The sequence below is a fragment of the Molossus molossus genome, unplaced genomic scaffold (assembly GCF_014108415.1).
Source record: "Molossus molossus isolate mMolMol1 unplaced genomic scaffold, mMolMol1.p scaffold_m16_p_3, whole genome shotgun sequence".
Taxonomy (NCBI): domain Eukaryota; kingdom Metazoa; phylum Chordata; class Mammalia; order Chiroptera; family Molossidae; genus Molossus; species Molossus molossus.
This window is the reverse complement of record NW_023425366.1, coordinates 96,956,179-96,983,299: the sequence shown is the minus strand read 5'-3', so window position 1 is coordinate 96,983,299 and position 27,121 is coordinate 96,956,179. Positions and strand designations below refer to the sequence as shown.

Below are 27,121 nucleotides of genomic sequence, written 5' to 3'. Positions count from 1 at the left end.
CCCGGAAGTGTCTGGGTGTGGACCCTCTCTAGCCGTTGTCCCCCACCATCTTGCGCGGGGTACTTAAGGACCTCATGGGGTAGTTCCCCACTCTACTTGCTCAGGGCAGGGACTTGGGGAGTGCGGGCGTTTAGCGGGAATGGAGCAACCATTTTAAAGCATTTCCCACCATTTTGTGCTCCCACCGGAGAACCAGACTTTATTGGTGCTTGGTATGCACTACCTGCAAAACCAATTGTTCCTGCTCTTCTTCGGCAAAGGTGACCCCTTTTGTAAGCAAAACTGTCAAATCTCAGTCTCATCCCCAACCAGTACTTTGATGACACAGGTTGTAGGTTGAGGTCTTGATCAACAGGCAGTATCTGGTTTGCCCCAGAGTATATGCACCATCACCCCAAGGGTAACATGAAGACTTGTTCAGTGAGTTGAGTGTTAAGATTTAATAGGAAATGCTGCCTTCCTGGAGCATACTGCTGTCTCAGTCCCAGCACTGAGAAGAGGGGTGTCTTTACAGCAAACTACATTAAAAAGATTGTATACAGCCATTCCTTGGTGTTCTTTGGTATCCGAAGGGGATTGGTTCCAGGACCCCCGGGGATACCAAAATCTCTGCAGATGCTGAAGTCCCTTATATTAAATAGCATAGTATTTGCATATAACCTATACACATCCTCATCTATACTTTAAATCATCTCTAGTTTACTTGTAATACCTAATACAATGTAAATGCTATGTAAATAGTTGTTATACTGCACTGTTTAGGGAATATGACAAGGAAAAAAGTGTGTACATGTTCAGTACCAGGTGCAACCATGGTAGACCTAACCACATAGTACACATTAGCTACTTGTAACTTTTTTTCTGAATAGTTTCTATCCTCAGTTGATTGAACCCAGGGATATAGAGGTCTGACTTTAGTATAGTTGCAAAAAAAAAAAAAAAAAGTACCAGCTCTAAGAAGACCTAAATTCTGCCACTTAGGAACCATGCAGTCTGGGGAAGTCACTTAGCTAAAAATGCACAGTCAGAACAGTTGTGCTTTGTTGGGCTGCTGTGAGAATCAGATGAGACAATAGACTTGAAAGTGTCTTGTTAACTCTTGAGAGATTATTATTTCATGATTGGAGGAAGAGGAGACAGCATTTGATGACAGAGTTGTAAAGGTAGATGTCAGGGAAGGTGGTGAATGGGAAGGGAGAATGCAGCAGATGCTTCTGGGAAGACTCAGCAGTCAGTGGTGACCGTGGCTGAGAGCTCCTGGATGCGCCAGGCACTGCACGCCTTGCACAAGATGTGTCCATCAAGCGGGTAGCAGCCCTGACACTCACCCTCAGAGGAGAGCAGCAGTCCACACTCCTGTTAGGAAAGAAGCAACAGCTTTCCATCAGGCCAAGACCTCTGGATTCTACCACATCCAGTGAGCCCAGACCCCGAAAACTCCTTTTCCCTTGTCCAGGTCCCCTGACCTCACACTTGTAACAGCCAATGTGAAAACTGCGATCCAGAGCAACAATTCGCACAGTCTCCTCCTGACCTGGCTCAGGCATGATGGCCCCACCACACACTGAACATCGTGGAGCAAACTTCCTGGGGTAGAAAAGAACCAAGGAGGTTGTCAAACCCCAGGGTTGGAGGGGATTGACAATGGAACCCAGAGAAGGGGGGATGCAAGACAAAAGAGGACAGGCCAGAGGTATGGTGTTGGATCTTGGGGAAGACAGTGATGTTAATGAGAACAAGGCATGGCAAGGGTGGGAAACAGGAGAGTCTGCTACTGGGACATGAAGAAGAGGGAAGAGAGGAAAGGAAGACATCCTGAAACAAAGGTGAGGGATCCAGCCTGACCTGTGGAAGTCCTCAATGCAGTGGATCTGGCTAGTGGCATCCACCGTGAAAGGGATGCCATCAAGTCCACGGTGGCACACCACACAAGTGAAGCAGCCAGGGTGGTAGGCCTTCCCCATAGCCCGAAGGATCCGGTCCAGGATGGGCTGAGAGCATGTGGAGCACTTCTCCAAGGTGGCCTGTTGAGAAGGAGGGCAGAAAAGTTGGGGTCTAGGGAGGACCACAGCAGTCCTACGGGCATCCTGCCAGCCCACCCATTTGTTATGTAGCCCCCTGCATGTGATATAGTGAAAGGTGGCCTTAAACAGATCTGAGTGCAAAACAGCACTGTAGCTTCCTGGACAAGTTATGTAACCTCTCTGAGCTTCAGTTTTCTTTATTATCTCTTGGCCTCACAGTGTGTTGTGGGAATTTAACACACCCCCTTAACTCTAAAATAAATGCCTCACATTTTTAAGGGGCTGTTGTCCTTCCCTCCAGCAGCCAGTATTTAGCTACCTAATTTCTCCTTTTTTATATATCAGTTTTAGCCCCAGCCGTGAGCTCTGCTCCTCTTTGGGACCCCACCTTGGATGGAAGCCCTCTGCCTCTTCTCCTGACTCCAGCCCCCACCCCCAACCACTCACCACGTAGCAGCTCTCACAATACGCCCTCCTCTCCACGGCATAGAAATGTTGACCTCGAAGCTGGGCCCGGCACGTAGAACACACAAAGCAGCCAACGTGAAAGATGCGGTCCAGGGCCACAACCCCGGCCCCATCCCCAACCACATCTTCTCCACAGCCTCCACACCGGCCTGGGGACAGGGAAGCCAGATCCAGTGTCCCTCATAGGCCATAGGCATAGGCCAGGAAGCCAGATCTGGTGTCTCTCTAACTCTCCAGCCCCCCACCCTTTCCACCCACACCCACCCTCAGACTCAGCTCACCGAAGTACTCCCCACTGGGTGGGTGGCTCATGTCATGCACCAGCTTCTTGGTCAGCCTCTCAAGCTCCTCCTCAGGAGGCTGGCACAGGGGTCCCTGGGAGGTGAGAATCAGGAGTTTGGCACTACCTCTAGCTTTCAATGCTATCAAAATACCTGAGGGTGACCAGGCAATTCTACCCCAAAAGCTTATTGGAGAACATCTCAGCCCCAGGTCCAAAGGCATGACTTGAGAAGCCAGTGTATCACTCCAATCCCCTTCCTCCTACATTTGCTGATCTGCCCCTTACCCCTGGTGGAGGGGGGTCCAGGCTTTGACACCCCAGACTTCTAACAACCAGGACGTAAAACATCAACACCACCCTACCCAATCAGTGTCCAGTTGTCTGTGAGGACCCCCAATCCCCTTTCCCGGGACTTACCTGGTGCCCATACCCGCTTCCTCTTCCTCCTCCTACAGGGCTGGAGCTCCCAGCAACCTCCTCTTTACTCCCAAGCCCTGGCTCTCGGTGGCTCCTATAGCCAGCCCCCCAGACTTCACCTCGGCCTGGGAGAGGAAAGTGGGGGCCTGGTAGAGGCCCTGAGGCCTGAGAAGGCCCACCCCTGGGGGGGCCACAGCCTCTCACTGGCTGTGCCACCTTCACTTGCACAGGAAAGGCAGGGCCAGCAGGAGTGCTGGCTGTAGCATAGGAGGCTGGAGTGGGGCCCCCATAGGGGGATGCTGGGAGCAGCAGGGGAGGAACACCCCCTCCATTTGGCTTCAGGGAGCCTGAGCCAGGACGGTAGGCAGGGGGCTGAAGGGGTTCATAATAAACCTGAGGAGAAATGCAGACCAAAAGGAGTGAGCAGGCCTATTATAGGACATACACCTGTGGAAACCCCACCACCCCCACCCCATATGTGTGTTGCCCAGGTAAGGGCTGGTTTTTGACAAGGGCCCACCCTCCAGTGGCTGACAACCCATTAAGTTCTGGTGGCCCAGCTCCTTCCCAGCTGGTGTGTATGCACTTACTCAGAGAGGGAGAGGAGGTGGGGTGGGCTAGGTGGACAGAAGGGATCAGGCTGGAGGAAAGGGGACAAGGTACAAGGAGCAGGGGAGGAATGGGGGGGTCACCTGCCGGTCAGGCCGCCGTAGGGCATGACCACGACCCCCATCCAGCTCAGCCAACATGTTAGTTAGGGTATCTATCTCAGCATCCAGACTTCCTGGGCGCAGGCCCCCCCTGTCGAGCCCCTGGGAATAGAGTAAAAGCAAGGAGAATGCAAATTACATTGCCTCCTCTCCTGCCCTGGGGACCATGCACCCCCCAATGCCGGTTCTTACCTGTGAGCGCTGGGGTGCCCCATGGCACCCCACCCAGGTCGGCCCCCGATCCTCCAGTCCCCCGGGAGCCTGGTAACACTGCTCAGATGGGACCGGGCAAAAATTGACCCTGGGGTGGGGCTGGAGTGCTGGAGTGAGGGAAAACGGTGAAGGTGGAGATGGGGCAGGAGACAAGGGTGACACTTGTGAAGCCTGCCCTATAGGGTCCCTATTCTCTTCCCCACCCCACCTACACCCACACCCACACCTGGGGTCTGAGAATGAGACAGGAGGCAAGGAGGGCCGCTGAGAAGGCAGGGGCCGCAGGTTCCAGCCCAGCCCCGGGAAAGGGGAGGCAGGCGGCTGGCGGCCTCCTCCGCTGCTCTGAGGCTGCCTTACCTGCTCCGTGGGCTGGAGGTGGCCCCGGGGCTCCTCGGGAGAGAGCTCGCCCCTGAGAGGCTCTGGCAGGCTCTGGCTGCTTTGGGGGGAGCCAAGTGGGTCCCGACATGCCTGGAACGGGGGACTCCAGACAGCAGTCAGGGTCCCACGGAGCCCCGGACGTCTGGCCTTGATCCCGTCTTCCGTCGCACACTTCGTTTGGGACTCCAGGAAAGAAACTTTTTCTGGCTCTTTTTTCCCCCCTTCGTCCCCAATTTGGGAGGCGGCCACGCCCCCGGTGATGTCATCGCATTCCTGGGGGAGGGTCACGTGGCCCCCTAGGCCGCAGACCGCGTTCCTCCCCCCGGAGTTGGCCCCCTGCTGCCCAGGAGGGAGGGCTTTCCACGGGAGCCCCAGTCTGGGGGACTGTGGGCAGCCTCCATTTCCAGGAGTCCCCCCGCCCCAGGCTGCTACCCCAAGCCCTGTAGTGGCCTCCTTGCTGCTGGGACACTCCAGCGCTACTCTTTCCCACATCCTCCCCACCCCCAATATAGATCTCTCCCTCTTCCTGTCCCACCTACCCTAGCCCCCCCCCCCCCCCCAACAGTGTTCAGCCAAGCTCTAGTGTTTTGGTCTTTTATTCACGTTCAACAGTTAGAAAAATAAAACAGAACAAAAACATCACAACCTCTGGGGTCAGTGAGTCTGTCAGGTGATGGGGAGACTTGAGGTAGCCTAGAGTCACAAGCAGAGACCTAGCCCCATCAAGGCACCAGTGAAGGGAAGGAGCGGGAAGAGCTGACTCCCTCCCCTGGCGTGGCACGGACAGCTGCCCTGCATTAATCAGTGCACCAGGGGCCCTCTCCTAGCCATCTAGAGATGCCCTAGCGAAGAATCCCCTAATACCTCCACCTGGCTCTGTCCCATGTGCAGGGCAGGCAGAAGACAGCCCTTTCCCTCATCTGCTAATCAAGGTGGGCCACCAGACCTGGACACTCCAGGAACAGGGCATCAGAGATCAGTGCAAGTGACAGGGGTGACACCATGAATGAGCAGCGTGGGGCCCAGATCTCGGCTTAGAATCTCCAGCAGCGCCAGGTAGCGGGGGTATCGGGCAGGATCAGCAGGTGGCCGTGGCAAGTACAGGAAGGTAAGGGCTGTGGTGGGCCCTTCCTCATCATCCCCACCCTCAGGCCCACCAGGCCCTCCTCTGCCACGCCCCTGCTGAGCACGAACCAGGGCGTTGGCGCTGCATGCCAGGGCCTCTGCCTCAGAGTCGCCCCACCTGCTGTTCACAAAGTCCCCTTCCTCCTCTTCCTCAGGCTCTCTGGACCCAGCCCCATCACCCCACACCACCTCCTGCACCTTGGCCCGGATCCTCAGCTGGCTCAGCAGTGCCCGGAGACGCCCCTCAGCAGCACCAGGGGCCTCATGAGGCCCCAAGCACAAGAAGATCCGGAGCCGGGCACTGTGCCAAGCAGGCACCATGCCCAAGATGGTTGCCATCTGCAGCAGGAAGAGGCCGCAGACATCCATGTAGCCAGGGCCACCCCGGGGTCTTAGCAAGTTGAGGGGCCACACATCCACATGATGCAGCTGAGAGGTGCCACCAGACCCCCGGCTCAGCCGCTCAGGGGGTAGGGCCCCACAGGCCCGTGCCAGAACCACATTCTTGTTCATCTTGAGGGCATCAGCCACTGTGGCCACGTAGTCCTGGGGATTTAGAGCCCGGGGGCTCCCAGGAGCCCGGGGTGGAGGGAACAGGGTACTCAGGTCTGGGGACCCTCCCTCCTGGGTGCTATCAGCAGGCTCAGAGAAAGCTGGGTCTGTCAGGAAGTGATCCTGGGGTACAGCATCATCGTAGAAACCCAGGACCAAGGTGTTGGGCTTCATGCCACCTGGGAGCAGAGAGGGGGAGGTAGGAAAGAACCAACAGGAATCAGACTCACCAGCTGAGTTTCCACTATGCTATCTTCATCCACTCATACATGCTGATGGCAACATCAGGTGAAACATTTGTTTGCACTGTGCTTAGGTTCTCAGGGCAACACTATGCAGGTTTGCATAATGACTTTTAGTTCTCCCAGACATTTTCTCATGCATTTATTTGATTTATCTCCATGACTAATTCCCCCACCCCCCACCCCATTTAAATAGGCAAAGTTCACCTTAGGATTCTTTTAACTAATTAGCACTTTCGGTGGCAGTAGGATGTATTCATTCCAGGCTTCTAGCAGCACACATTTTACATGATAGGAGATGACAATCTGACTCCAGTGGGCAGACCAGACCCCGGATTAGTCAAGCTTATGGCCTTGATATCCAGGGGAACAGCACCCAGACCCTGCTGGGGGAGGATGAGTACTCGGTGCTGGGGCTGTGCAGTCTGTTTCCTAATGATGGCATTTCCAAAGTATGGTCCTTGGAAAAGGGACAGCTAACATCTGCATGTTCATGTCCTGTTGCAAGCACTCTGTTTTATTTAACTCATTGATCCTTGAAGCAAGGCTATCTTTTTTTTTTTTTTTATCCTCACCTGAGGACATTTTTCCATTTTATGTTCAGACAGAGTGGGAGGGAGAGAGAGAGAGAGAGAGAGAGAGAGAGAGAGAGAGAGAGAGAAAGGGACACATGGAGTGGTTGCCACCCACACGACCCCAAACAGGGCGGGGAACAAACTGCAACCAAGGTACGTGCCCTTAGCGGGAACCGAACCTGGGTCTCTCTGGACCACAGACCGATGCTCTAACCGCTGAGCCAAACGGACCAGGGCAGCAACGCTATCTTGTAGGGACTATTTACTCACTCCCTTTTACAGATAAGGAAACTGAGGCACAGAGCAGTGAAGTCACCTGCCCAAAGGTTCATGGCTGATAGATACAGGGTAGCAGGTAAACACGCATCCAGCACCACAGCACATTCTCTAAGCCTCTAGGCTGGTGCCTAGTGCCCGACCTCAGTGCCCGAAGTCCCTGCCAACAGTTCCTGGTTTTTAATATTTGAACAACAATCAGTAAATTCCTTCCCTTTAAGAGGCTGAGTCTGAGACCTCTTCTAAGACCCTTTCTCTTGAAACAAATGGGTTGCCAGGAGAATTTACTATTTAAATGAAATCTTTTTCCTTTTATTTGAATCCTTTTCTGCAGCATAAATTTCATGAAAGTAGAGGTCTGTTGGCACAGGTTTCCCCACAAAAGAGACTAGGCCCTCAAATGCTCCAGGGTCTATCTCATAGTGCTTGATGGCATCTCAAAACACCTCAGCAGGTGTGAACTCTAGCTGATCTTGCAAATTAAACTAGTCATACCCCCTCCTGAGCATTTTCCAGGGTGCTGATTTATACCCAACAGGGCAATGTCTAACACTTGATTTTTAGCCAGATTCTAAGTGGAGAAGGAAGCATACAATAAGAGAGGGGACAGATGCCAGTGCTGAGATTAAGAGAAAAGAAGACAGTGAGCCTGGATTTGGAGGAATCTGGGGTGTAAGGCTAGAGGTCTCCACACTATGACACACTCACAAGCTGGGAAACTTCCCCTCCACCCGAAAGCATCAGCCCCATGCACCCTCTGAATCTTTGAGGAGGCCATGTTACACAAATCCCTACTTTTCCACCCCTTTCAAGGCCCAGATGAGATACCATCTCATTACAAAACCTTTGCTGGCCACGTAAGTGCATAGTGGTGTTACTTTTCCTGAACTCAGATAGTTAGAAACCATCTGTTATAGGTTTGATGTGGCAGCCCCAGCTTTAAATAATACTCCCATTGTCCCCAGAAATACAACATGCTCTTCAGAGCCTGTGCCCCAATTTTTGGATCAGAAAAAAATACGTGTCACTCCATCTAGTCCTTAAGCATCTCTTCTGAGATCTGATCACATACTGTCTGTTATCTTTGAGTGTCACATCTTATCTGCACTAGACTGTGGGTTCCTTTTTGAGTTTGCAATCTGTGGTTTACACTCTTGATTGGAGAGGGGGTAGCAGGGACTGAAAAGGCCACAGAGGTGGCAGAGGGGACCCTGGGAGGAGCAGCTCACCAAGGCCTGAGATCCGAAGCAGATGTTGAGCCCCCTGGCGCACAGAGGGTGAGAGAGTGAGGTCCACAAAGGCCTTCACTTGGGCTCGGTCCACAAGGCTCAGCCATGCCCCATACTGTGGCTGCACAGGGTCCGAGGGCAGGCAGTCTGTGAAGAAGGCAGCAAGTGTGGGCCAAACTCAGGTACTTTCTCCTAGGGTCCAATCCCAAGTAAACAGAAGAAAAAGGTCTGGGCAGGGCTGTGTGCTGGTTGGAAGGGTCATCTGGGAAGAAGCATGAGGCCTCTGGGACACAATGAACACCAAGAATGTCTGAGACTGAGAGGCAAAGGAGTGAGGGCAACTCACCAAGGTCTCCCAAAGTGACGTGGCCCAGCACATAGAGGCCTCCCTTCTTGAGTTGGTTGGCCAACCGAAGCAGAGGTAAGGCGCCCCTGGGGTTCCCCACCAGGAGCAACAGTTGGGGTCGCCAGAACTTCACATGATCCTTCCGCACATCCAGTCGGAGCAAGTATTTACGTACCTGGGGACAGGATGAGGTGGGACCTAGGAAGGGCTCAAGTGGCCAACCCCTACTCCACATCTATCAGACAGGAACCCCAACTCTAGCCAAGGGAAGAGGAAGCCTCTTTGTAGGATGGGTTTTCCCAGACTGCCTCCTCCCCTCCCCACCCTCTGAGCTCCCCCAACCTGGTGGAAAAGCAAGGCCTGGCTGACGTAGCCCCAGCTGCTAGGGCCACCTCGAGCTGTGAGCAGGGCAGAAAGCAGGCCCATGAGCAGCAGGGAGCCGCCAGCAGCCCCAGGACTGATGAGAAACATCATGAGCAGGCAGGAAGCAACTCCCAGCAAGCAGGTGTGCCAGGAGAACAGGTTGAAGGTGGGGCTGCAGGTGGACAAAGAGAAGGAAGGACATTCAGGGGCAGCCCTGAACACCAGGCCACTCCATTCCATTCCCAGACTTACCCCCCTTAGTCTGAGTCCTTCCCATTCCTCCCTCTTTTCTGGGGGACACAGGCATTCTCTCACCGGAAGTTAGGGGCTGAGGCCCACTCTAGGCTCAGGCAGGACAGGTCCACTGCAGCATAGGCCACCAAGTAGAAGACAGTAACCACAGCAGCCAGTGTGTTCAGCTTCCCAGCTAGGAGCACCAGCTGGACAAGGATCAAGAGGCTGGGCATTGGGCTATTCCCTACCAAATGTCAATGCATCCTGCCTTTTCATTTATGTCTCCCAGCCCACACCTAAGTGCCTCCTCCTGGTCCAGCAAGCATAACCAAAAGGGGCTTAGGGTAAGGGGGAGGGCAGATTAAAGAGAAATGCTTACTTGTACTAGGCCCCATGAGTACAGCACAGCCCCCCAGGGGTTACCCCCTCGGGAAACCACCTTGGCTGGTGCCAAGATCATTCCTGTGTAAATAGAAACACAGCAGACACATTAAGCTGGGCCAAGCACAGACTAAGACAGGCACAGAAGGCATGCTCAGAGCTGGACAAAGGCAAGGGATAGCGCACCAAAGAGGTCATCCTGGGCCAGGGCATGGAGGATGCGAGAGGCACCAATCAGGGAGCTCATGGAGGCTGACAGCGATGTAGCATAGATACCAATCAACACCAGTGGGGGCCACAGGCTGATGTCACGAAAAAACCCATAATCTTCCTGCAACAGGATCCTACAGGAAGGAAAACAAGAAGACACAAAAAATAAATGTGCAGTTATCCGGGGTCCTTGTGAGAACAGCACTCACAGCGTTGTGTGAGGTTAAGAGGTGAGCATTTTCAAATGATCCAGCCCCCATCTCAAGGCCCACAGTAATAGATAATGTGTGCCAGGGGGACAGACTTGGCATTCACTGGGTATCGTTGGGCTGCTTTGGAATTAATCACGTGACAGACATTCCCAACAGTATGTGCACAAGGAGCCAATTTTTTATGGAAATTGACTAGAAAGCCATTCCCCACCCTTAAACCAAGTGCTTACAACAGTACCAGGCACATGGCAAGTGCTGGCTGCAGGTTATCTATCACCACTTAGCTAGCCCTCCCATCGGCAGCAGCAGCTCCATCTCTCTTCCATGGGAGAAACAGTTCCTATTTTCCCGGTACCCCAACAACTTGGGTATCATTCCCCCAGCCTGTGCAATCTTTGGTGATCCAAGTGCATCAACCTTGTCCTGACAGCCCTGTCACCCCCTAGAAGGCCAGGCTCACCCCCCTCCCCAGGCACCTGTCACAGGTAAAGCTGGAGAGGAAGAAAAGCAGGATGTAGATGAAAAAGGTGTAGGCAACAGCCACAATGGTGCCCAGAGGAATCGCCCGGCTGGGGTCCTTCAGCTCCCCTGGAGGGAGGGGAGCAGAGAGAGAGAGGTCAGCCTTCCACCATCCCCTACATCCCTGAGCCCTCAGCACCCAGGTAGGGACACAGGGTGGCAGCCCCACATCCCCAAGATGTAGTAGGCATGGACTCTCACCAGACATGTTGGCCCCAGCCATGATGCCCGTGCAGCCATTAAAAAGGACGGCAAAGACGCTGGCAAAGTTCATCATGGCCCCTGTGGTGTAGTCCTTTGCGTAGCCAGCTGAGGAGGGATTGTTCCCAGAGAAGAGAGGGTGTCGACATCCCTCCTAGTGATCCAGGTATCTTGGCCCTGCCACCTGCTCCTCATATTCCACAACCCTCCTATTTTCCCCACCAAACTCACCAAGACCCCATCCCTGACCCATCACTGGGCCTGGCTCACCTCCTCATTACCTCCTTCTCCTGCATGCTCTGTTCCTCCCTCCAGCTCTTTCTTGAGACACCTTCCCTCCCACACCTACCTGAATTCCCCAGCCTACCTTAGGCCACCTCCAGCTCCACCTACTCCAGCCCTCTCCAGCCTATACTCCCATCTGGCTCCTCTCAACTCTGTGATTCTTGTCTACTTTAATCACATTCAGTCTATTATGCTATTTAATTGTTTCCTGAATGTACATCTTATCTCTCCAAATAAACAAGTTCCTCTAAGGCAGTGACTGTCTTGCAGTCAACTCTAGTGCCTCGCTGGGCCAAACACAGCAGCCAACACACACTGAACAGATCTTAATTAAATTGCTCTGCTCTGAGGTCCAGATTTCCTGCCCCCAATTCTCTCTGATATCTGTTCTCATGCAGGGACTCCAAAGACCCAGCCCCCACACATGCCTGCCCCTTGCCCTGAGAACCCCAGCACCCATGAGCCCAGCTCACCGCCCAAGTTGGCCTTCAGGGTGCTGCTATTGAAGCCGGTGAAGTGGCCAACCTGGGGTGGCAGGGAGGAGCCATTGGGGCCAGGCCGGGGGGTCAAGTGGATGACCCTGGGCCCCACAGCCACAAAGCTGACCAGCACCGAGGCCAGGGAACCAGAGACCAGCAGGAATGTGAGGAAGGAGGCACGGGCATAGAGGCCAGCCCCTAGCGTGCAGACCCCGCCCACCAGGCCCAGCAGCAGGGAGCCATAAAGCAAACTCCAGCCATAGCCCTGAGGCAGGACTGGGAGCCCACTGGGCCTTGTGGCATCTGTAGAAGAAGGAACAGAGTTAGAAGACCAGGCCCCCAGGAGGGACCCCAACCAAGACACAAAGCAGGAGTAGACCCCTGCTTTGGCCCACCTATCCTCAGAATAGCCATCTTCCCTATTCCCTCACTAAACTGAACACCAGCATCCTAGCCCTGCTGATGGGTACCGCCAATCTTGCTATTGATTTTAGGGCTATTAGCCTGGCCTCCAAGACTAGATGGTAAGCTCCCCGTGGGCCAGGACAGTCTCTCAGACATGTACACATAGCTGGGCACACAGTAAAAGCTTTAGAAAGACAAGCTAATGGGGCACTTTGCCCCTCTCCTGGAGAGGGCCTCTCTTCCTTATGATTCCAGCATCCCAGACCCTGCAAACCCAGAGCTTCCATAACCAGAGTGGGGAGAACAGACCAGCCCCGAAGACATCAAGTATGGCCTCCACCAGTCCCAACAGGGAAACAGCACAGCCACAGACATTAGCCAGGTAGAACATAAGGCCAATGCTGCCTCCAACCTCAGGCCCCAGGGTCCGGCTGATCATGACTGAAAGTAGAAGCAGGAAGTGAGTGTTAAGGGAAAAGAAGCATGAGGAAGGGTCCTGTCACAAAGCACTCTACAGCTGACCCTCCAGGTCTGGTCTCCCAGCATGTGTTCCCAGGGGCGATGTGTCTCAGCGCAGCCACTCCCAAACCATGTGGCTGCACACAGTCCCTGATGCTCTCGAGTTCCAGTTTCCTCCTCTGTAAAATTAATGTATCCAATTGACAAGACTGTTAGGAGAACCAAAATGACAGCTGGAAGACAGCTGGTGGACTAAAAGTGGCACTAACATGTAAAGCCATGTTGGTCACCTTCCCCATATCAGCCTGCCTTCAGAACATTCATAAGAACCTGCCTCCCTCTTGTCCTTTCCCCAGGGAATGGAGGGAGAGGTCCCTTCCTCCTCCCTACAAGATGGAAGAGCCCAGACTCCAATCAATCAATGTTGGAGGATACAATAGGCTCCACCGCCCCGAACAGCTCCATTGGTGGCAATGGCACAGACAGACAGGACGGTGAGCGCCAGGATGAAGTAGGCAACCAGAAGCATGGCCAAAGTCTGCAGCAGCCCAGCATGGCCCACCACGAAACCTGGGACAGGAATGTCAAAGCAGGTCAAAGGGTGGCTCACACCCCCTACCCTACCCCTTACCCACTGGTCCTCAGTAACCTCCAGCCCTTCCACAAATTCATCCCAGACCCCCTGCTCCCCACTGCACCCCCTAGTAAGCCCCTAACCACATCCACTCACCAATCCTCAGGAAGACAACTATACTGAACATGGACAGGACTGTGGGCACCACCACACCCAGGAAGGTGGAGAGCTTCCGGGCAGATTCACCTCCAGGTCCTCCGGCCCCATTGGCTGGGAAGGCAACCCCCTCTTCCTCCAGGAGCCGGTAGGCCAGCAAAGGTGAGTTTTCACTGGCCATGGCTGACAGCAGGTAGAGGAAGCCAGCAGTGGATTACAAGGCCTGCACAAGAGAGTGTGCTGAATGGAAAGCTGCCCCACTGAGCCCCCCCCCCAAAAACACCTCTAAGCAAACACCCAGAAGCCTCACAACCAAAGGGAGAGCTGCAAGGAAACACACATACACAAAGTGTCAGTGGGGGGCTGACTGGCCCTGGCCACTGCCCCAACAATGGCAGAATTTGAGTATCAAGTCCCCGTTCAGCTCCTGAGGGCCACCTGTTCTCTCAAATCCCTGAGACTAGGGGTGGCAGTGGTTCTGGAAAGGAGCAAAGATCCTCCTCCTTCTTAACTAGCAGTAGAAGAGGAAGCAAATCCCTCAAAAGGGAAGTGAGTTATGGCAGGGAGCCCTCCTCACCCCCTCCTCTCCGCAGTACTGAGACGCCCCCTGTCCCATACAGTAGCCTTACCTACGGGCAATAAGAAACTTCCAAATCACCCCACACCCCACCCTCTCCCTCAACCCTTCTCAAACCAGCTCCTCTTCTCCTTAGCCTCACCAGAGGTCTCCCACCACATGTGCACCCTCCAAATACACTCTTGGAGTACCAAAACAGGAACACAGAAGGCAACACAAGGTGAATCCTCCTCCCCCCACCGGTTCCTGCCCACTTTCTCCCTGGGCGGGTAGGAGGGGGCCGCGATCCCCATCTCCCGGGCTAGGAGCACCCCCACAGCCCGGGTGCGGCGGAGCGTTCACTCACCCACCCGGAGGACCTGCTTGGGGGTGATCCCCGAGAGCCAGAGGGGTCCGCTACGGGCGGAGGGGGCACGGGTACCGGAAAAGACAGCTGCGGCTACCGGGATGCCAGGCCGGGAGCCTGCCCCACCAGCCCCCGCGCCCATTGGTCCCTGGGCCCGGCCCCGCCCCGTGGGCGCGTCCGGAGAGGCCCCGCCCTCTAGGCACTAGTGGCCAGTGTGTCTCCCGCTCCACGTGCGCCCGAGATGTTACCTGGGTTGCCTCTCAGGCGCGCGTCTCCTTCTGGGTGTGGACCTCGGCTCCTATAGCGCCCGTTACCCTGGTGCAAACGGGTGCCCGTCGCCCAGGAGGGACCCCACTCCGAGCTCAGAGGCGTTCGGAAGAGCCACCGCAGAAAGGGGCGTGTGTTACGGCGGCTGGCAGCCTGGCCTAGGTGCGTCGTGGGGAACATCGGTCCACGCCTTCGGGGCTCCTACTCCTGCCTCTCGAATCCTCGGAATGTCCGCCGGGTTCTGACCTCACTACTCATACCTGGTGCTCTCCCCTCGCTCCCCATCCAGCCCACTGGCTGCGCTTTTTGCTTCCGCCACTAGAGGGAGCCATTGGCCGCTCATCCAGATGAGCCCTGGAGGCTCAGGCCACAGTCGGTCTTCTGCCTGCAGCCGGTTTGCGTGCCTGCTTTCATCGGGGTATGATGCTCTCCCCTCCAGGAGAAATTAGAGAATTTGTGAACCTCCGGGAGTTAGAATTCCCTTTTCATTCTCTTCAGACGCCAGCAACATCAGCACCACCTGGCAACGTTTCTCATCTGTAAACTGGGGATTAACTAGAATCTCCTCGCTTAAAGTTACTCTGAGAGTTAACCGAACTAATAGGTACTTGAGAACAATGCAGAAATGATCTAAGTTATTATTTGTATGCAGTACTAGATTAAATATGCATAACTACTCAGAGGTAGGTAGGTACTGCTATTATTTCCATTTTTCATCAGGAAATCGAAGTTTAGAGAGCTTCAGTAATAAATTCCTAACTTTCCTTTATGGTTACACTGCCATTTGAGCCTCAAGAAATGAACACATTTCCTCCCTCTGGTCTTTGGCTGTAAATTATCTGCAACATTTACTTAGGAGAGGAAGGGGCTCAAACCAGCTGAAATGTGGCTTTGCCAGGGAGAGGCCTCATGAGCAGTTAAACAGGGGCATTTTCAGTGATTATCTCTGCTGCCCAAAGAGTGTGGCTTCTGGGATCTCTCCAACACCCTGGCCACAATTTTTGTGATTTCAATATCCACATTGATGAGACTTCCAACACCCTAGCCTGGCATTTACTTAAATTCCACTTCCTCATAGATCTTACCCTCCACCCTACCAAGTGGTCATGCCTAGACTTTGTCCTTACCAATAACTGAAGGCCCTCCTTTTTTAAAATTTTTATTCTAAATCAGAACATGACAATCAGCATACAGACTCTGTCCACCTGTCAATAAGTTCATTATCTGCAGTTTCTGGGAACTCTAGAGGCCTAAGGAGTTGCCCCAAACAACCCAGACATTTCAGAATGAGGACTCAACAACCCATTGAAAGTATCCCCTCCTACCTACTGCTTGGATTTCTGCACTTCCCAATTTGGCAAGAATTACAACGTCAAGCGCCCCCACTCAAGGTCCTCCTGGCCCAAGTGCTCATGGACTACAATTTCAATTAGCTCTATGTGGAAATGTTCAGTATTATCATTGAAATAATCCATGGCTTGAAAATTGTCAAGCCCAGGACCCCCAGCCCAGCTTCCACCCCAAGGCCTCTCACCAGCTGACCACAGGCCTCAGGTGTTTCCCCGAAATTAGGCCTAATTTCAGAAACTTTTGAGTCTCCTGTGCTCCCAGAGCAGGCCCCCACAGGCCCTCCCTCTTTCTGTTCATCGCATCTAGTAGGCCTGTTGAGAAAAAATTAATCAGATGTTTTTTGAAAGGATAATGAAGACTTTATTCAGGACTATTACAATAGGTGTCAAGACTATCACAATAGTGGAGAGAGGTGGAGCTCAAACCCCAAATATAGCAAAGACAGCTGGGGATTTATACCTAACAAGCAGAATGACGGTGCCAGTGAATGGAAAATCACTAAGAGGAAATACCAAAACTAAGGGGATTCTAGCTAAACAGACTTAATAGGATTCTTGCTGAAGACAGGCCAGCATGACCAGATATCAAGATATCAGATATCTCTCTAAATTGGGCTAGGCAGGCCCAGCAAGGAGGGGGGCCAAGGTTAAGACCTAATCCAGAAGAGGGTTCAGAGGAACCTAACTGAAGTTTGGTCAAAGATAGGGTCTTTGTCATGCCCTGACCCCAACAATCGTCTACTTCACTGAGCCCTCAATCCAATGAGCCTGCCCTCTTTCCACTGTCCCCCATTCAGTTCCCTTTTTACCTAGCTTAAAGGTGACAGTCAATGAAAAGCACTCCCTTGCCCCTCTCTCACTTAGTTACACCTCCTGGCAAAACCACAGCCCTGGTAAACACAATTTTCTATCTACCCTGAGCCTGCCCAAGCAGCTGAATGGAGCTGGTGAAAACACCCAACTATGGCAGCCAGTCTCATTTCAAATGCATGACCATGAACCATTAAGTGGGACCTTAATGCTGCACTGCACTGAGATGAGATCTCTCTAGTCCATTTACTCTCCCACACTCCCAGATGACTTAAATCTTCACCTCTCTCCTCAAACCTCCAGTGCTTCCCCCACTGATCTCACTCTCAGTTGCTTCCCAATTGAGAAAATAGAAGCCATCAGCTAAGATTCTAAGAGCTCCTATCTACCCATCATACTTTGCCCTGCCCCCCCTCCTGTTACTAGGGAAGAACTGATCATGCTGCCAGTTAAGGTTAATGTGCTACTAGGTCCCATGTCATCATCTTGTTTTCCCTTTCCTTTGAATTGAATCATTCCCATTAGTATATTTGTAAATATTTAAAATATTAGTAAAATTTAAAAAGCATTAGTATTGTGCTTTTTAAATTTTTTTATTTAATTTTAAAAAAATACGTTCCTATTGCCCTGGCTGGTTTTGCTTAGCAGTTAGAGCATCAGCCTGCAGTTCAGAGAGACCCGGGTTCAGCTCCCGCTAAGGATATGTACCTCGGTTGTAGTTTGTCCCCAGCCCTGGATGGGTCGTGCGGGTGGCAGCCTTTCACATGGATGTTTCTTTCTCTCTCTCTCTCTCTCCCTCCCACTCTATCTGAACAAAAAATGGAAAAAAAAATGTCCTCCGGTGAGAATTAAGAAAAAAAAAAGATTTTCTTTCTTTTTTTTTTTTTTTATCCTCACCCGAGGACATTTTTCCATTTTTTGTACAGATAGAGTGGGAGGGAGAGAGAGGAAGAGAGAGAGAGAGGGAAACATTGATGTGAAAGGGACACATAGAGTGGCTGCCACCCGCACGACCAACCAGGGCCAGGGACAAACTGCAACCGAAGTATGTGCCCTTAGCGGGAACCGAACCCGGGTCTCTCCGGACTGCAGGTGGACGCTCTAACCGCTGAGCCAAATCGGCCAGGGCAAAAAAAGATTTTCTTGAATCTACTCTACCCTCCCCCCATCATCACTCTATTTCTTTGTTGTTTCTTCTGTATAGCAAAACTTCTTATACAAGCTGTCTATACTAGTCATTTCTAATCCCCTCCTCTGTTTCTTCTTAAACCCACTACACTTAGGCTTTTGTCCCTCAGCAAAAGAGAAACTCAAGTCACTAGTGACTTCCACTTGGTCAATCCATGGGTAACTGCTCAGTCCTCATTTTACTAAACTACCAGCATCATTTGACATACTTCATCACTATCTTCTCCTTCAACATTTTCCTCATGTGGCTGCTAGAACAACATACTCTCATAGATTTCCTCCTGCTCACTCCCTTTTGCTGGTTCTTCCTCATCTCTCCTCTTTTTTTCTTTTAAGGTTTTTAAATTGAGTTTTAGAGAAACGTTGATGTGAAAGCACAACATCGATGGGCTGCCTCCTGCAGGTCTCCCACCCAGGATCGTGCTTGCAACCCTGGCATGTGCCTTGACCAGGAATCTAACAGGTAACCTTTCAGTGTGCAGGTTGATGCCCTACCAACTGAGCCACACAGGTCAGGGCTCATCTCTACTCTAAATTCAGGAACACCCCTAGGTGTTGTTGGAGGAACAGCCAAGAAGTCACTGTGGACTGGAGGCTCTGTTGATGACTGGAAGTTCAATCCTCAGACTTCTTTTCACTGTTGACACCCAGTCTCTTGATGATCTCATAGTTTTATTATTATTTTTTTTACTTTTATTTTTTTGGTACGTGCCCCTTGCGGGAACCAAACCCGGGACTCTCTGGTCCGCAGGCCAATGTTCCAACCGCTGAGCCAAACCGGCCAGGGCTGATCTCATAGTTTTATTTTATTTTATTTTTTTTTAATTTTTGTTGTTGTTGTTGTTGTTGTTTGGTTTTTTGTTTTTTTTTAATCCTCACCCGAGGATATTTTTCCATTTTTTGTACAGATAGAATGGGAGGGAGAGAGAGAGAAACATCGACGTGAAGGGACACATCGAGTGGCTGCCACCCGCACGACCAACCAGGGCCGGGGACAAACTGCAACCGAAGTACATGCCTTAGCGGGAACCGAACCCGGGTCTCTCTGGACCGCAGGCCGACGCTCTAACCGCTGAGCCAAACTGGCCAGGGCTGATCTCATAGTTTTAAATATCATCTCTGTAATAGTGTCCCCAAGGGTGTATCTCCAGCCCAGATGTCTACTCTACATTTCAGACTATACATCCAACTACACACTAACTTCTCTGCTTGGCCATCAAACAGGCAACTCAAATTTCTAATGTCCAAAATCAAACACCTAAATTTACCCCCACAACCTACTCCTCTTGTGATTCTCTCGCCTTTCCAGTTGCTTGGGTCAAAAACCTTGGGATTATGCTTGAATACTGTTTCTCACACCCAACATTCAACTCATCAGCAATTCCGTTGTCTTTTTTCTTTCATTCTCACCTGAGGACATTTTTGCATTTATCTTCAGATAGCGCGGGAGGGAGAAAGGGAGGAAGAGAGAGAGAGAAACATTGATGTGAGAGAAACACATCAAGTGGTTGCCACCCACATGACCCCAACTGGGCCGGAGACAAACTGCAACCCAGGTACGTGCCCTTAGTGGAAACCAAACCAGGGACTCTCTGGTCCACGGGCCAACACTCTAACCACTGAGCCAAAACAGCCAGGGCTCTATTTTTAAAATGTAACCAGTATCAAACCACATCTTACCACTGTATTTCTAAGCCATAATCTCTTACCTGCATTATTGCACTAACCCCCCTAACTGGTTTTCACTCTACCCTTGCCCCTGCAGTCTATTCACAACAGAGCAGTTAGAGTGATGCTATTACAGCAAATATTAGCCATGACACTTCTCTTTTCAAAACTCTCCAATGCCAAAAACTGAACCAGGAAGAGATAGAAAAACCTGAACACACCAGTAACAACTAAGGATATTGAGCAAGTAATCAAGAAACTCACAGCAAACAAGAACCCAGGCCTAGATGGTTTCACAGAGGAGTTTTACCGAACATTCAAAGAACTAACAGCCATTCTCCTCAAACTGTTCCAAAAAATCCAAGAAAGAAGACTTCCAAACTCGTATTATGAGACCAGCATAATTCTAATTCCAAAACTAGATAAAGACACTGCAGAGAAAGAAAACTACAGGCCAATATCCCTGATGAACATATATGCCAAAATCCGTAACAAAATATTAGTAAGTCGGATCCAGCAATACATTAAAAAAATTATTCACCATGACCAACTGAGATTCATCCCAGGGATGCAAGGCTGGTACAATATTCACAAATCAATAAATGTGATACACCACATAAACAAAATGACAGACAAAAACCATATGATCATATCAATAGATGCTGAAAAAACATTCAATAAAATCCAGTACCCATTTCTGATAAAAACGCTCAGCAATATGGGAATAGAGGGTTCATATCTCAACATAATGAAGGCCATATATGAAAAACCTACAGCCAACATCATACTGAATGGGCAAAAACTAAAAGCATTTCCCTTAAGAACAGGAACAAGACAGGAATGTCCACTTTCGCCACTCTCTTTTTTTTTTTTTTTATCCTCACCCGAGAACATTTTTCCATTTTTTGTTCAGATAGAGTGGGAGGGAGAGAGAGAGAGAGAAACATCGATGTGAAGGGACACATCGAGTGGCTGCCACCCGCACGACCAACCAGGGCCAGGGACAAACTGCAACCGAAGTACGTGCCCTTAGCGGGAACCGAACCCGGGTCTCTCTGTACCGCAGGCTGACGCTCCAACCGCTGAGCCAAACCGGCCAGGGCTCGCCACTCTTATTTAACTTAATTTAGTATTGGAAGTCTTAACCACAGCACTTAAACACGAAGGAAAAAAATAAAAGGGATCCAAGTTGGAAAGGAAGAAGTGAAACTTATTATTTGCAGATGACATGATATTGTACATAGAAAACCCTAAGGACTCCATCAAACATCTACTAGATTTAATAATGAATTTGGCAAAGTAGCAGGATACAAAATTAACATCAAGAAATAGATGGCATTTTTATACACCAATAATGAACTCACAGAAAGAGAAACTAAAAAAAAGAACCCTAGCCCTGGCCAGCGGTTGAGCGTCGGCCTGCGGACCAGAGAGTTCCGGGTTCGGTTCCCGCTAGGGGCATGAACCAAAAAAACAAAAACAAAAAAAAGAATGCCATTTACCACTGCAGCAAAAAAATTAAGATACCTAGTAGTAAACTTAACCAAAGATGCAAAGGACCTGTTTGCAGAAAACTACAGGACATTGAAAAAAAGAAATAAACGAAGATATAAAAAAGTGGAAACATACCTTGTTCATGGACTGTAAGAATTAACATCATTAAAATGTCCATACTACCCAAAGCAATCTATAGATTCAATGCAATCCCCATTAAAATACCAACAATATATTTCACGGAACTAGAACAAATACTTCAAAAGTTTATATGGAACCAAAAAAGACCCCGACTAGCCACAGCAATCTTGAAAAAGAGCAAAGTAGGAAGGGATAACAATACTGGATATCAGGTTATACTACAAAGCCATCATAATCAAAACAGCCTGGTACTAGCACAAGAACAAGTATATAGATCAATGGAACAGAACAGAGAACCCGGAAATTGACCCAAGACATTATGCTCAATTAATATTTGACAAAGGTGGCAAGAGCATATGACGGAATAAAGACAGCCTCTTTTTTTTTTATCCTCACCCGAGGACATTTTTGCATTTATCTTCAGATAGAGCAGGAGGGAGTGAGAGAGGAAGAAAGAGAGAAACATCGACGTGAGAGAAACACATCGAGTGGTTGCCACCCACACGACCCCAACCAGGCGGGGACCAAACTGCAACCAAGGTACGTGCCCTGAGCAGGAACTGAACCCGGGACTTTCTGGTCCACAGGCTGATGCTTTAACCGTTGAGCCAAACCAGCCAGGGCAAGACAGCCTCTTTAATAAATGATGTTGGGAAAATTGGACAGCCACATGCAAAAAAATGAAACCAGACCACCAACTTACACCATACACAGGAATAAACTCAAAATAGATAAAAGACTTAAATGTGACACATGAATCTATAAAAATCTTAGGAGAAAACGTAGGCAACAAAATTTCAGACATCACATGCTGCAGAATTTTCACTGATACAACCCCTAAGCCTAACGAGTTGAGAAACAAAGGAAAAAAATAATAAATGGGACTACATGAAACTAAAAAGCTTTTGCACAGTAAAAGAAACAAGCATCAAAATGGACAGGGAACCCACTATATGGGCGAGCATAATTGCCAACAATACATCAGAAAAGGGGTTAATTTCCAAAAATATAAAGTACTCATACAATGCAACAAAAGGAAGACAAAGAACCCAATTTAAAAATGGGCAGAGGACCTAAATAGACACCTCTTCAAACAGGACATACAAATGGCCAAGAGACATATGAAAAAATGTTCAGCCCTGGACGGTTTGGCTCAGAGGTTAGAGTGGCGACCTGTAGTCCAGAGAGACCGGGGTTCAGTTCCTGCTAAGAGCACATACCTTGGTTGCAGTTTGTCCCCGGCCCTGGTTGGGTCGTGCCGGTGGCAACCACTCGATGTGTCCCTTTCATGTTGATGTTTCTCTCTCTCTCTCTCTCTCCCTCCCACTCTATCTGAACAAAAAATGGAAAAATGTCCTCGGGTGAGAAAAAAAAAAAAAGCTCAACGTCACTAATCATCAGAAAGATGCAAATTAAAACAACAATGAGGTATCACTTCACACCTGCCAGAATGGCTGCCATCATCAAATCATCAAACAGGTGCTGGCGAGGGTGTGGAGAAAAGGGGACTCTAGTACACTGCTGGTGGCAATGCAGACTGGTGCAGCCACTATGGAAAACCATATGTTGTTTCCTCAAAAAATTAAAAATTGCCCTGGCCAGTTTGGCTCAGCGGTTAGAGCGTTGGCCTGTGGTCCAGAGAGACCCGGGTTCGGTTCCAGCTAAGGGCACGTACCTCGGTTGCAGTTTGTCCCCGACCCTGGTTGGGTCGTGCAGGTGGCAACCACTCGATGTGTCCCTTTCACATTGATCTCTCTCTCTCTCTCTCTCTCTCTCTCTCCCCGTTCCTCCCTCCCTCCCTCCCTCCCACTCTACCTGAACAAAATATGGAAAAAATGTCCTCGGATGAGGATTAAAAAAAAAAAAGAATTAAAAATTGAACTACCATTTGACCCAGTGACCCCACTTCTAGAAATATATCCTAAGAAGCCTGAAACACCAATAAGAAAGAATATATGTACCCCTATGTCCACAGCAGCACTATTTACAATAGCTAAGATTTGGAAACAGCCCAAGTGTCCATCAACAGATGAGTGGATAAAAAAGCTGTGTTACATATATACAATGGAATACTATGCAGCTGTAAAAAGGAAAAAAATCTCTTATCCTTTGAGAGGACATGGAGGACCTGGAGAGTAGTATGCTAAGCAAAATAAGCCAATCAGAGAAAGACAAATATCACATGATCTCACTTATTTGTGAAATATAATGAACAAAATAAGCAGATGAACAAAAGACTCAGAGACATAGAAGTAGGGTTCAGACTGACAAACCTCAGAGGAGGTGGGGGGGGCAAAGAACTTATATGCATATATGCATAACCAATGGACATAGACGATAATGCTGTGGGAGGAGGCTGAGATGGGGAAGAGGATGTCAATGGGGGGAAAAGGAGAAACAGCTGTAACAAAAATAAATTAATTAATAATAAAAACTCTCCAATGGTTTTCCGTTTCCCTCAAAGTAATAGCCAAAGGCCCTATACATAGGATAGCCATACTCATCTCCTGGTTCACTGCCTATAGTCCCACTACAAGTTTATGTCTGTTGCCTTGTCATATGTATCAACAGTTTCCTTTGCTCAAATATGACCTAGAGTGGTCTATCTATTATATGGCCAACCTACCTATGAAGTTTTATTGGATCTACATCCTTTCCCCAACTCTGCTCATCTCCTGCTCCTGCTCCACAATGGCCTCTGGACTGTTACCTAGAAAGGGCTGTGGTTCACAGAGCATGGGCTTTCTTTGTCTTTTGGACTCAAATATTATCTTTAGTGAAATCTTATCTGCCAACCACATTTAAAATTGAGCCACATTTTCCATCCCATTTGCTTTCCTACTTTTCCCCCCTTATAGCCCATTAACACCATCTAATATACATCGTTTACTTATTTATCTTGTTCATTGATTGCCTCCTTCCAATATAAAGTTAAGCTCCACCAAATAGGAACTTTCGTTTTCTTCGCTGCTATAGATCCGATACTTTTAACAGTCCCTGGCACTCAGGTGGCCCTTACTATCCATCCTTTGACAGACTGTAGGAACCCACGAGGACCTGGGACTTGTTCCTCACGTGAGTGCAGCGGCCCCGCCCCATTCTCTGGGAAGGGAAGATGGCGGCTCCCAGGTTGGCCTCAGACACGGGAGCAACCAACGAGAGGGCGCTGGCCCGCTAGAGCGTCCACGCCTCTGCCAACTCTGCGGTAGCGGCTGGGAAGGCGCGAATTCTGGGGCTACGTGCTGGTCCTCCTCCTCACCATTTTTTTTTTAAGGGGGGGAAAAAAAAAAAAAGCTAAGTTATTTCTCAGAGGTTGCTTGGTCAGACCTGCCTGGCGTCTTTCCACTGATTGGGATCCCCGGGATCCGAGGCATGTAGGACAAGGTTGTGGGATTCAGTATATCTGGGGTTTCCCCCCCTGGCTCATATTAGGTGACTTTGGGGTTTCTGCCAGTCTCCAGTTCCAAAAGATCCCCTAAGTCACCCAGTCGCCCGTCTGGGACAAGGACATCCAATACGCCCACCCCCGGAGTGCTCCACTCTGAGTTCAGGCCCTAAATGCTCATTCCTGACGATCGACCCTCCCTACTTCAGCCGTGAGCTCCCCAGGATTAAGTCCAGTGAGTCCGGACCCACCTCCCTCAGGCCCTAGGGGCAGATGAGCCTTTGGCCACCGCCCCTACAATTTCCTGCAGACCCAGCAAACAAAAGACTCGGGAAGAGAGGCGAGGCCGAGCAGGGCGCCCTTCCTGCAGGAACAGCTGATGGAGCAAACTGGTCCTGGAGGGACCGGAGGGGAGGGATGGAATTCTAGGGTTCCTGGAGGACCGCAGTGGGAGGCCAAACCCTAGATATCGGGCAAGTAGGGAGACCAGGGAAGTGTTAGCTGAATTTGATGGGCTCTACGAGATGCCTACTACCTTGGTGGGAGTGATGTCAACCTTAGGGAATGGAGGGGGTGGGGGAACACGGGTTCAGGTGAGCTCTCAGGCCCCGCCAAGGCTGGAATGGTGGGGGCTGGGAGAAGCCCGAGGCTCTACGTCATCTCCTCTGGGGCCCAGCCTACAGCCCCCTGGCCTGACTTGCTACCCTCTGTGCTGGCCCCACCCAAGCCTGATTTCCTGCTCCTCCCCAGGCACAGAGCTTTCCCTTGCCAAGCTGCATAAACCAGCCCAGGAGCTTCTTGGCCCTTCAGCACCCTGGTAGTTTATCCCCCAGCCACAAATAGTCCTTCTTAAAATCCCTCCTAGAACCAGTGCCCCTGCCCCATTCCTGTCAAAGACACAATGGTAAGGGAAGGGCCACATCCAGTGGGTGGGGGGATGTTGGCATGGAGGGGGGGCTTGGCCTCATATCCTGTCAGGCTGCCAAGGGAAGAGAGGAAACAAAAGACTTCCCCCTGCTGGGACAATGAGCCTCCTACTACCTCTCCCCCTTTCTACACCCCTGGGCCCCCCCCACCTCTCCCTTTTAGCTCTGGCCTCCAGGCTCTTTGCCTTCCTTACCGCCTCCTTGCCTTCTGGTAGCCTTGGCCTCTGCCTTGAGCTCTGCCCTTCCCCTTCCCTCTTTTCTCTCAGGCCTCTCTGATACTCCCAGTTCTAGCTGTTGTTCAGTCCCTGCTATCCCATCAATGCTCAGGGTCCCTTCTATCCCTAGTGCCAAGATTAGAGGCTGGATGGGCAAGGCTCTGGTGAATGTTAGGGGGCGGAAATCACACCCCTTTAATGACTAGTGGAAAGTAAAAGCTCTGCAAGAGAAAGGCTTCAAGTCAGGGAGGGAAATGCCCTTTTCCTGGCCTGGGAGAGAGAGGAAGAAGGAAAGAGCCTTGGAAGTGGGGCTAGAATGCTGTCCTGGGTGCAGTGAGAGAGCACCCAGTGGAGTCAGGCCAACCTGCTGACTACTCGTGAGTGCACTAGACAAGTCACTTAACCTTTTGAGCCTGTCTCATCTTTAAATTTCTTTTTTAATCCTCACATGAGGATATGTTTTTATTGATTCTTTAGAGAGAGAGAGAGAAGGGGAGAGGGGGAAACATCAATCTATTTCGTCCAACACATGCCCCTATCGGGGATCAAACCCACAATCTTTTTGGACCGATGCTCCAACCAACTGTGCCACCTGGCCAGGGTGCTTGTCCCATCTTTAAAGCAGATGTCATAATAACACATCTTTCCTGTCTAACAAGGTTCTTATGGTGATTTAAATATGATAATGTTTGCTTTTTTAAAAAGGTGAAGTAGTAAGGTTTACCTCAGTCTTCCCAATCAGTATTCTCCTCCACACCCCCATCCCCACTTCCTGCAGCTTACTTACATCACCACGTATGCCCAAATCTCCCAAACCTACATCTACAGCCAAAAAGTTGTCTCTGAACTCCTAAATGCTACACAGTGATCTCAAACTCAACATGCCCATCCTCTTCCTCCCCCATGGTCTGGTTCACTAGCTCCTACCAAGCTGCCCAAGTCTGAAATGAATCATTCTTGATTTCAGCCTCCCTCATCCCCATAGCCAGGTTGTAAGTCCTAGTTTTTTAACATCTCTTAAATCCTCCCCTAAGACACACACACACACACACACACACACACACACACACACACCCCTATGTTGGTTCCAGCCCTCATTGTCATTTGGAGAACTTCATTTGGTTTCTCTGCCTTCAATCTTTTTTTTTTTTTTTTTTTTTTTTTTTTTTTTTAAATCAAGACCTTTTATTTATTTATTTATTTATTTTTTTATCCTCACCCGAGGATATTTTTCCATTTTTTGTACAGATAGAGTGGGAGGGAGAGAGAGGAAGGGAGAGAGAGATAGAAACATCAACGTGAAGGGACACATTGAGAGGCTGCCATCTGCACGACCAACCAGGGCCGGGGACAAACTGCAACTGAAGTACGTGCCCTTAGCGGGAACCGAACCCGGGTCTCTCCGGACCGCAGGCCGACGCTCTAACCGCTGAGCCAAA

General features: G+C 50.4%; 2 protein-coding genes and 1 non-coding gene across 4 annotated transcripts; all 3 read right to left on the bottom strand.

Moving 5' to 3' along the window:
* Window positions 1–1,085: 1,085 nt before the first annotated feature.
* Window positions 1,086–4,814, bottom strand: TRIP6 (thyroid hormone receptor interactor 6). Its single transcript, XM_036279848.1, has 9 exons — window positions 4,473–4,814; window positions 4,095–4,222; window positions 3,885–4,004; window positions 3,193–3,585; window positions 2,774–2,867; window positions 2,472–2,641; window positions 1,846–2,024; window positions 1,467–1,587; window positions 1,086–1,356 (listed from the first exon to the last, which is right to left on the bottom strand). The coding sequence occupies exons 1-9, from the start codon at window positions 4,579–4,581 to the stop codon at window positions 1,225–1,227; spliced, it is 1,446 nt and encodes a 481-aa protein (XP_036135741.1). The 5' UTR covers window positions 4,582–4,814; the 3' UTR covers window positions 1,086–1,224.
* A 259-nt stretch (window positions 4,815–5,073) lies between these two features.
* Window positions 5,074–14,363, bottom strand: SLC12A9 (solute carrier family 12 member 9). 2 transcript variants are annotated; one of them, XM_036280272.1, is made up of 14 exons: window positions 14,244–14,363; window positions 13,317–13,539; window positions 13,022–13,156; window positions 12,437–12,568; window positions 11,717–12,025; window positions 10,959–11,066; window positions 10,715–10,826; window positions 10,003–10,160; window positions 9,815–9,897; window positions 9,517–9,641; window positions 9,181–9,373; window positions 8,839–9,013; window positions 8,493–8,639; window positions 5,074–6,349 (listed from the first exon to the last, which is right to left on the bottom strand). In XM_036280272.1, the coding sequence occupies exons 2-14, from the start codon at window positions 13,495–13,497 to the stop codon at window positions 5,463–5,465; spliced, it is 2,745 nt and encodes a 914-aa protein (XP_036136165.1). In that variant the 5' UTR covers window positions 13,498–13,539; window positions 14,244–14,363; the 3' UTR covers window positions 5,074–5,462. The 2 variants fall into 2 exon arrangements, with proteins under 2 accessions (XP_036136165.1, XP_036136164.1); XM_036280271.1 differs by having other exon boundaries at window positions 14,240–14,350.
* A 1,308-nt stretch (window positions 14,364–15,671) lies between these two features.
* Window positions 15,672–15,735, bottom strand: LOC118643013. Its single transcript, XR_004961909.1, has one exon. It is a non-coding gene; the product is annotated as a small nucleolar RNA SNORD43 (small nucleolar RNA).
* Between the last annotated feature and the right edge of the window lie 11,386 nt (window positions 15,736–27,121).

Coding starts and splice junctions, on each gene's coding strand:
- TRIP6 (XM_036279848.1), bottom strand. CDS start 4,581: ATGTCGGGACCCACTTGGCTCCCCCCAAAGCAGCCAGAGCCTGCCAGA. Junction 2,868..3,192: donor GAAGCGGGTATGGGCACCAG/GTAAGTCCCGGG, acceptor CTCACCTCCCAG/GGACCCCTGTGCCAGCCTCC. Junction 1,588..1,845: donor TGCATTGAGGACTTCCACAG/GTCAGGCTGGAT, acceptor TTTCTACCCCAG/GAAGTTTGCTCCACGATGTT.
- SLC12A9 (XM_036280272.1), bottom strand. CDS start 13,497: ATGGCCAGTGAAAACTCACCTTTGCTGGCCTACCGGCTCCTGGAGGAA. Junction 9,898..10,002: donor GGCCCAGGATGACCTCTTTG/GTGCGCTATCCC, acceptor CTATTTACACAG/GAATGATCTTGGCACCAGCC. Junction 9,642..9,814: donor ACTCATGGGGCCTAGTACAA/GTAAGCATTTCT, acceptor ATCCTTGTCCAG/CTGGTGCTCCTAGCTGGGAA.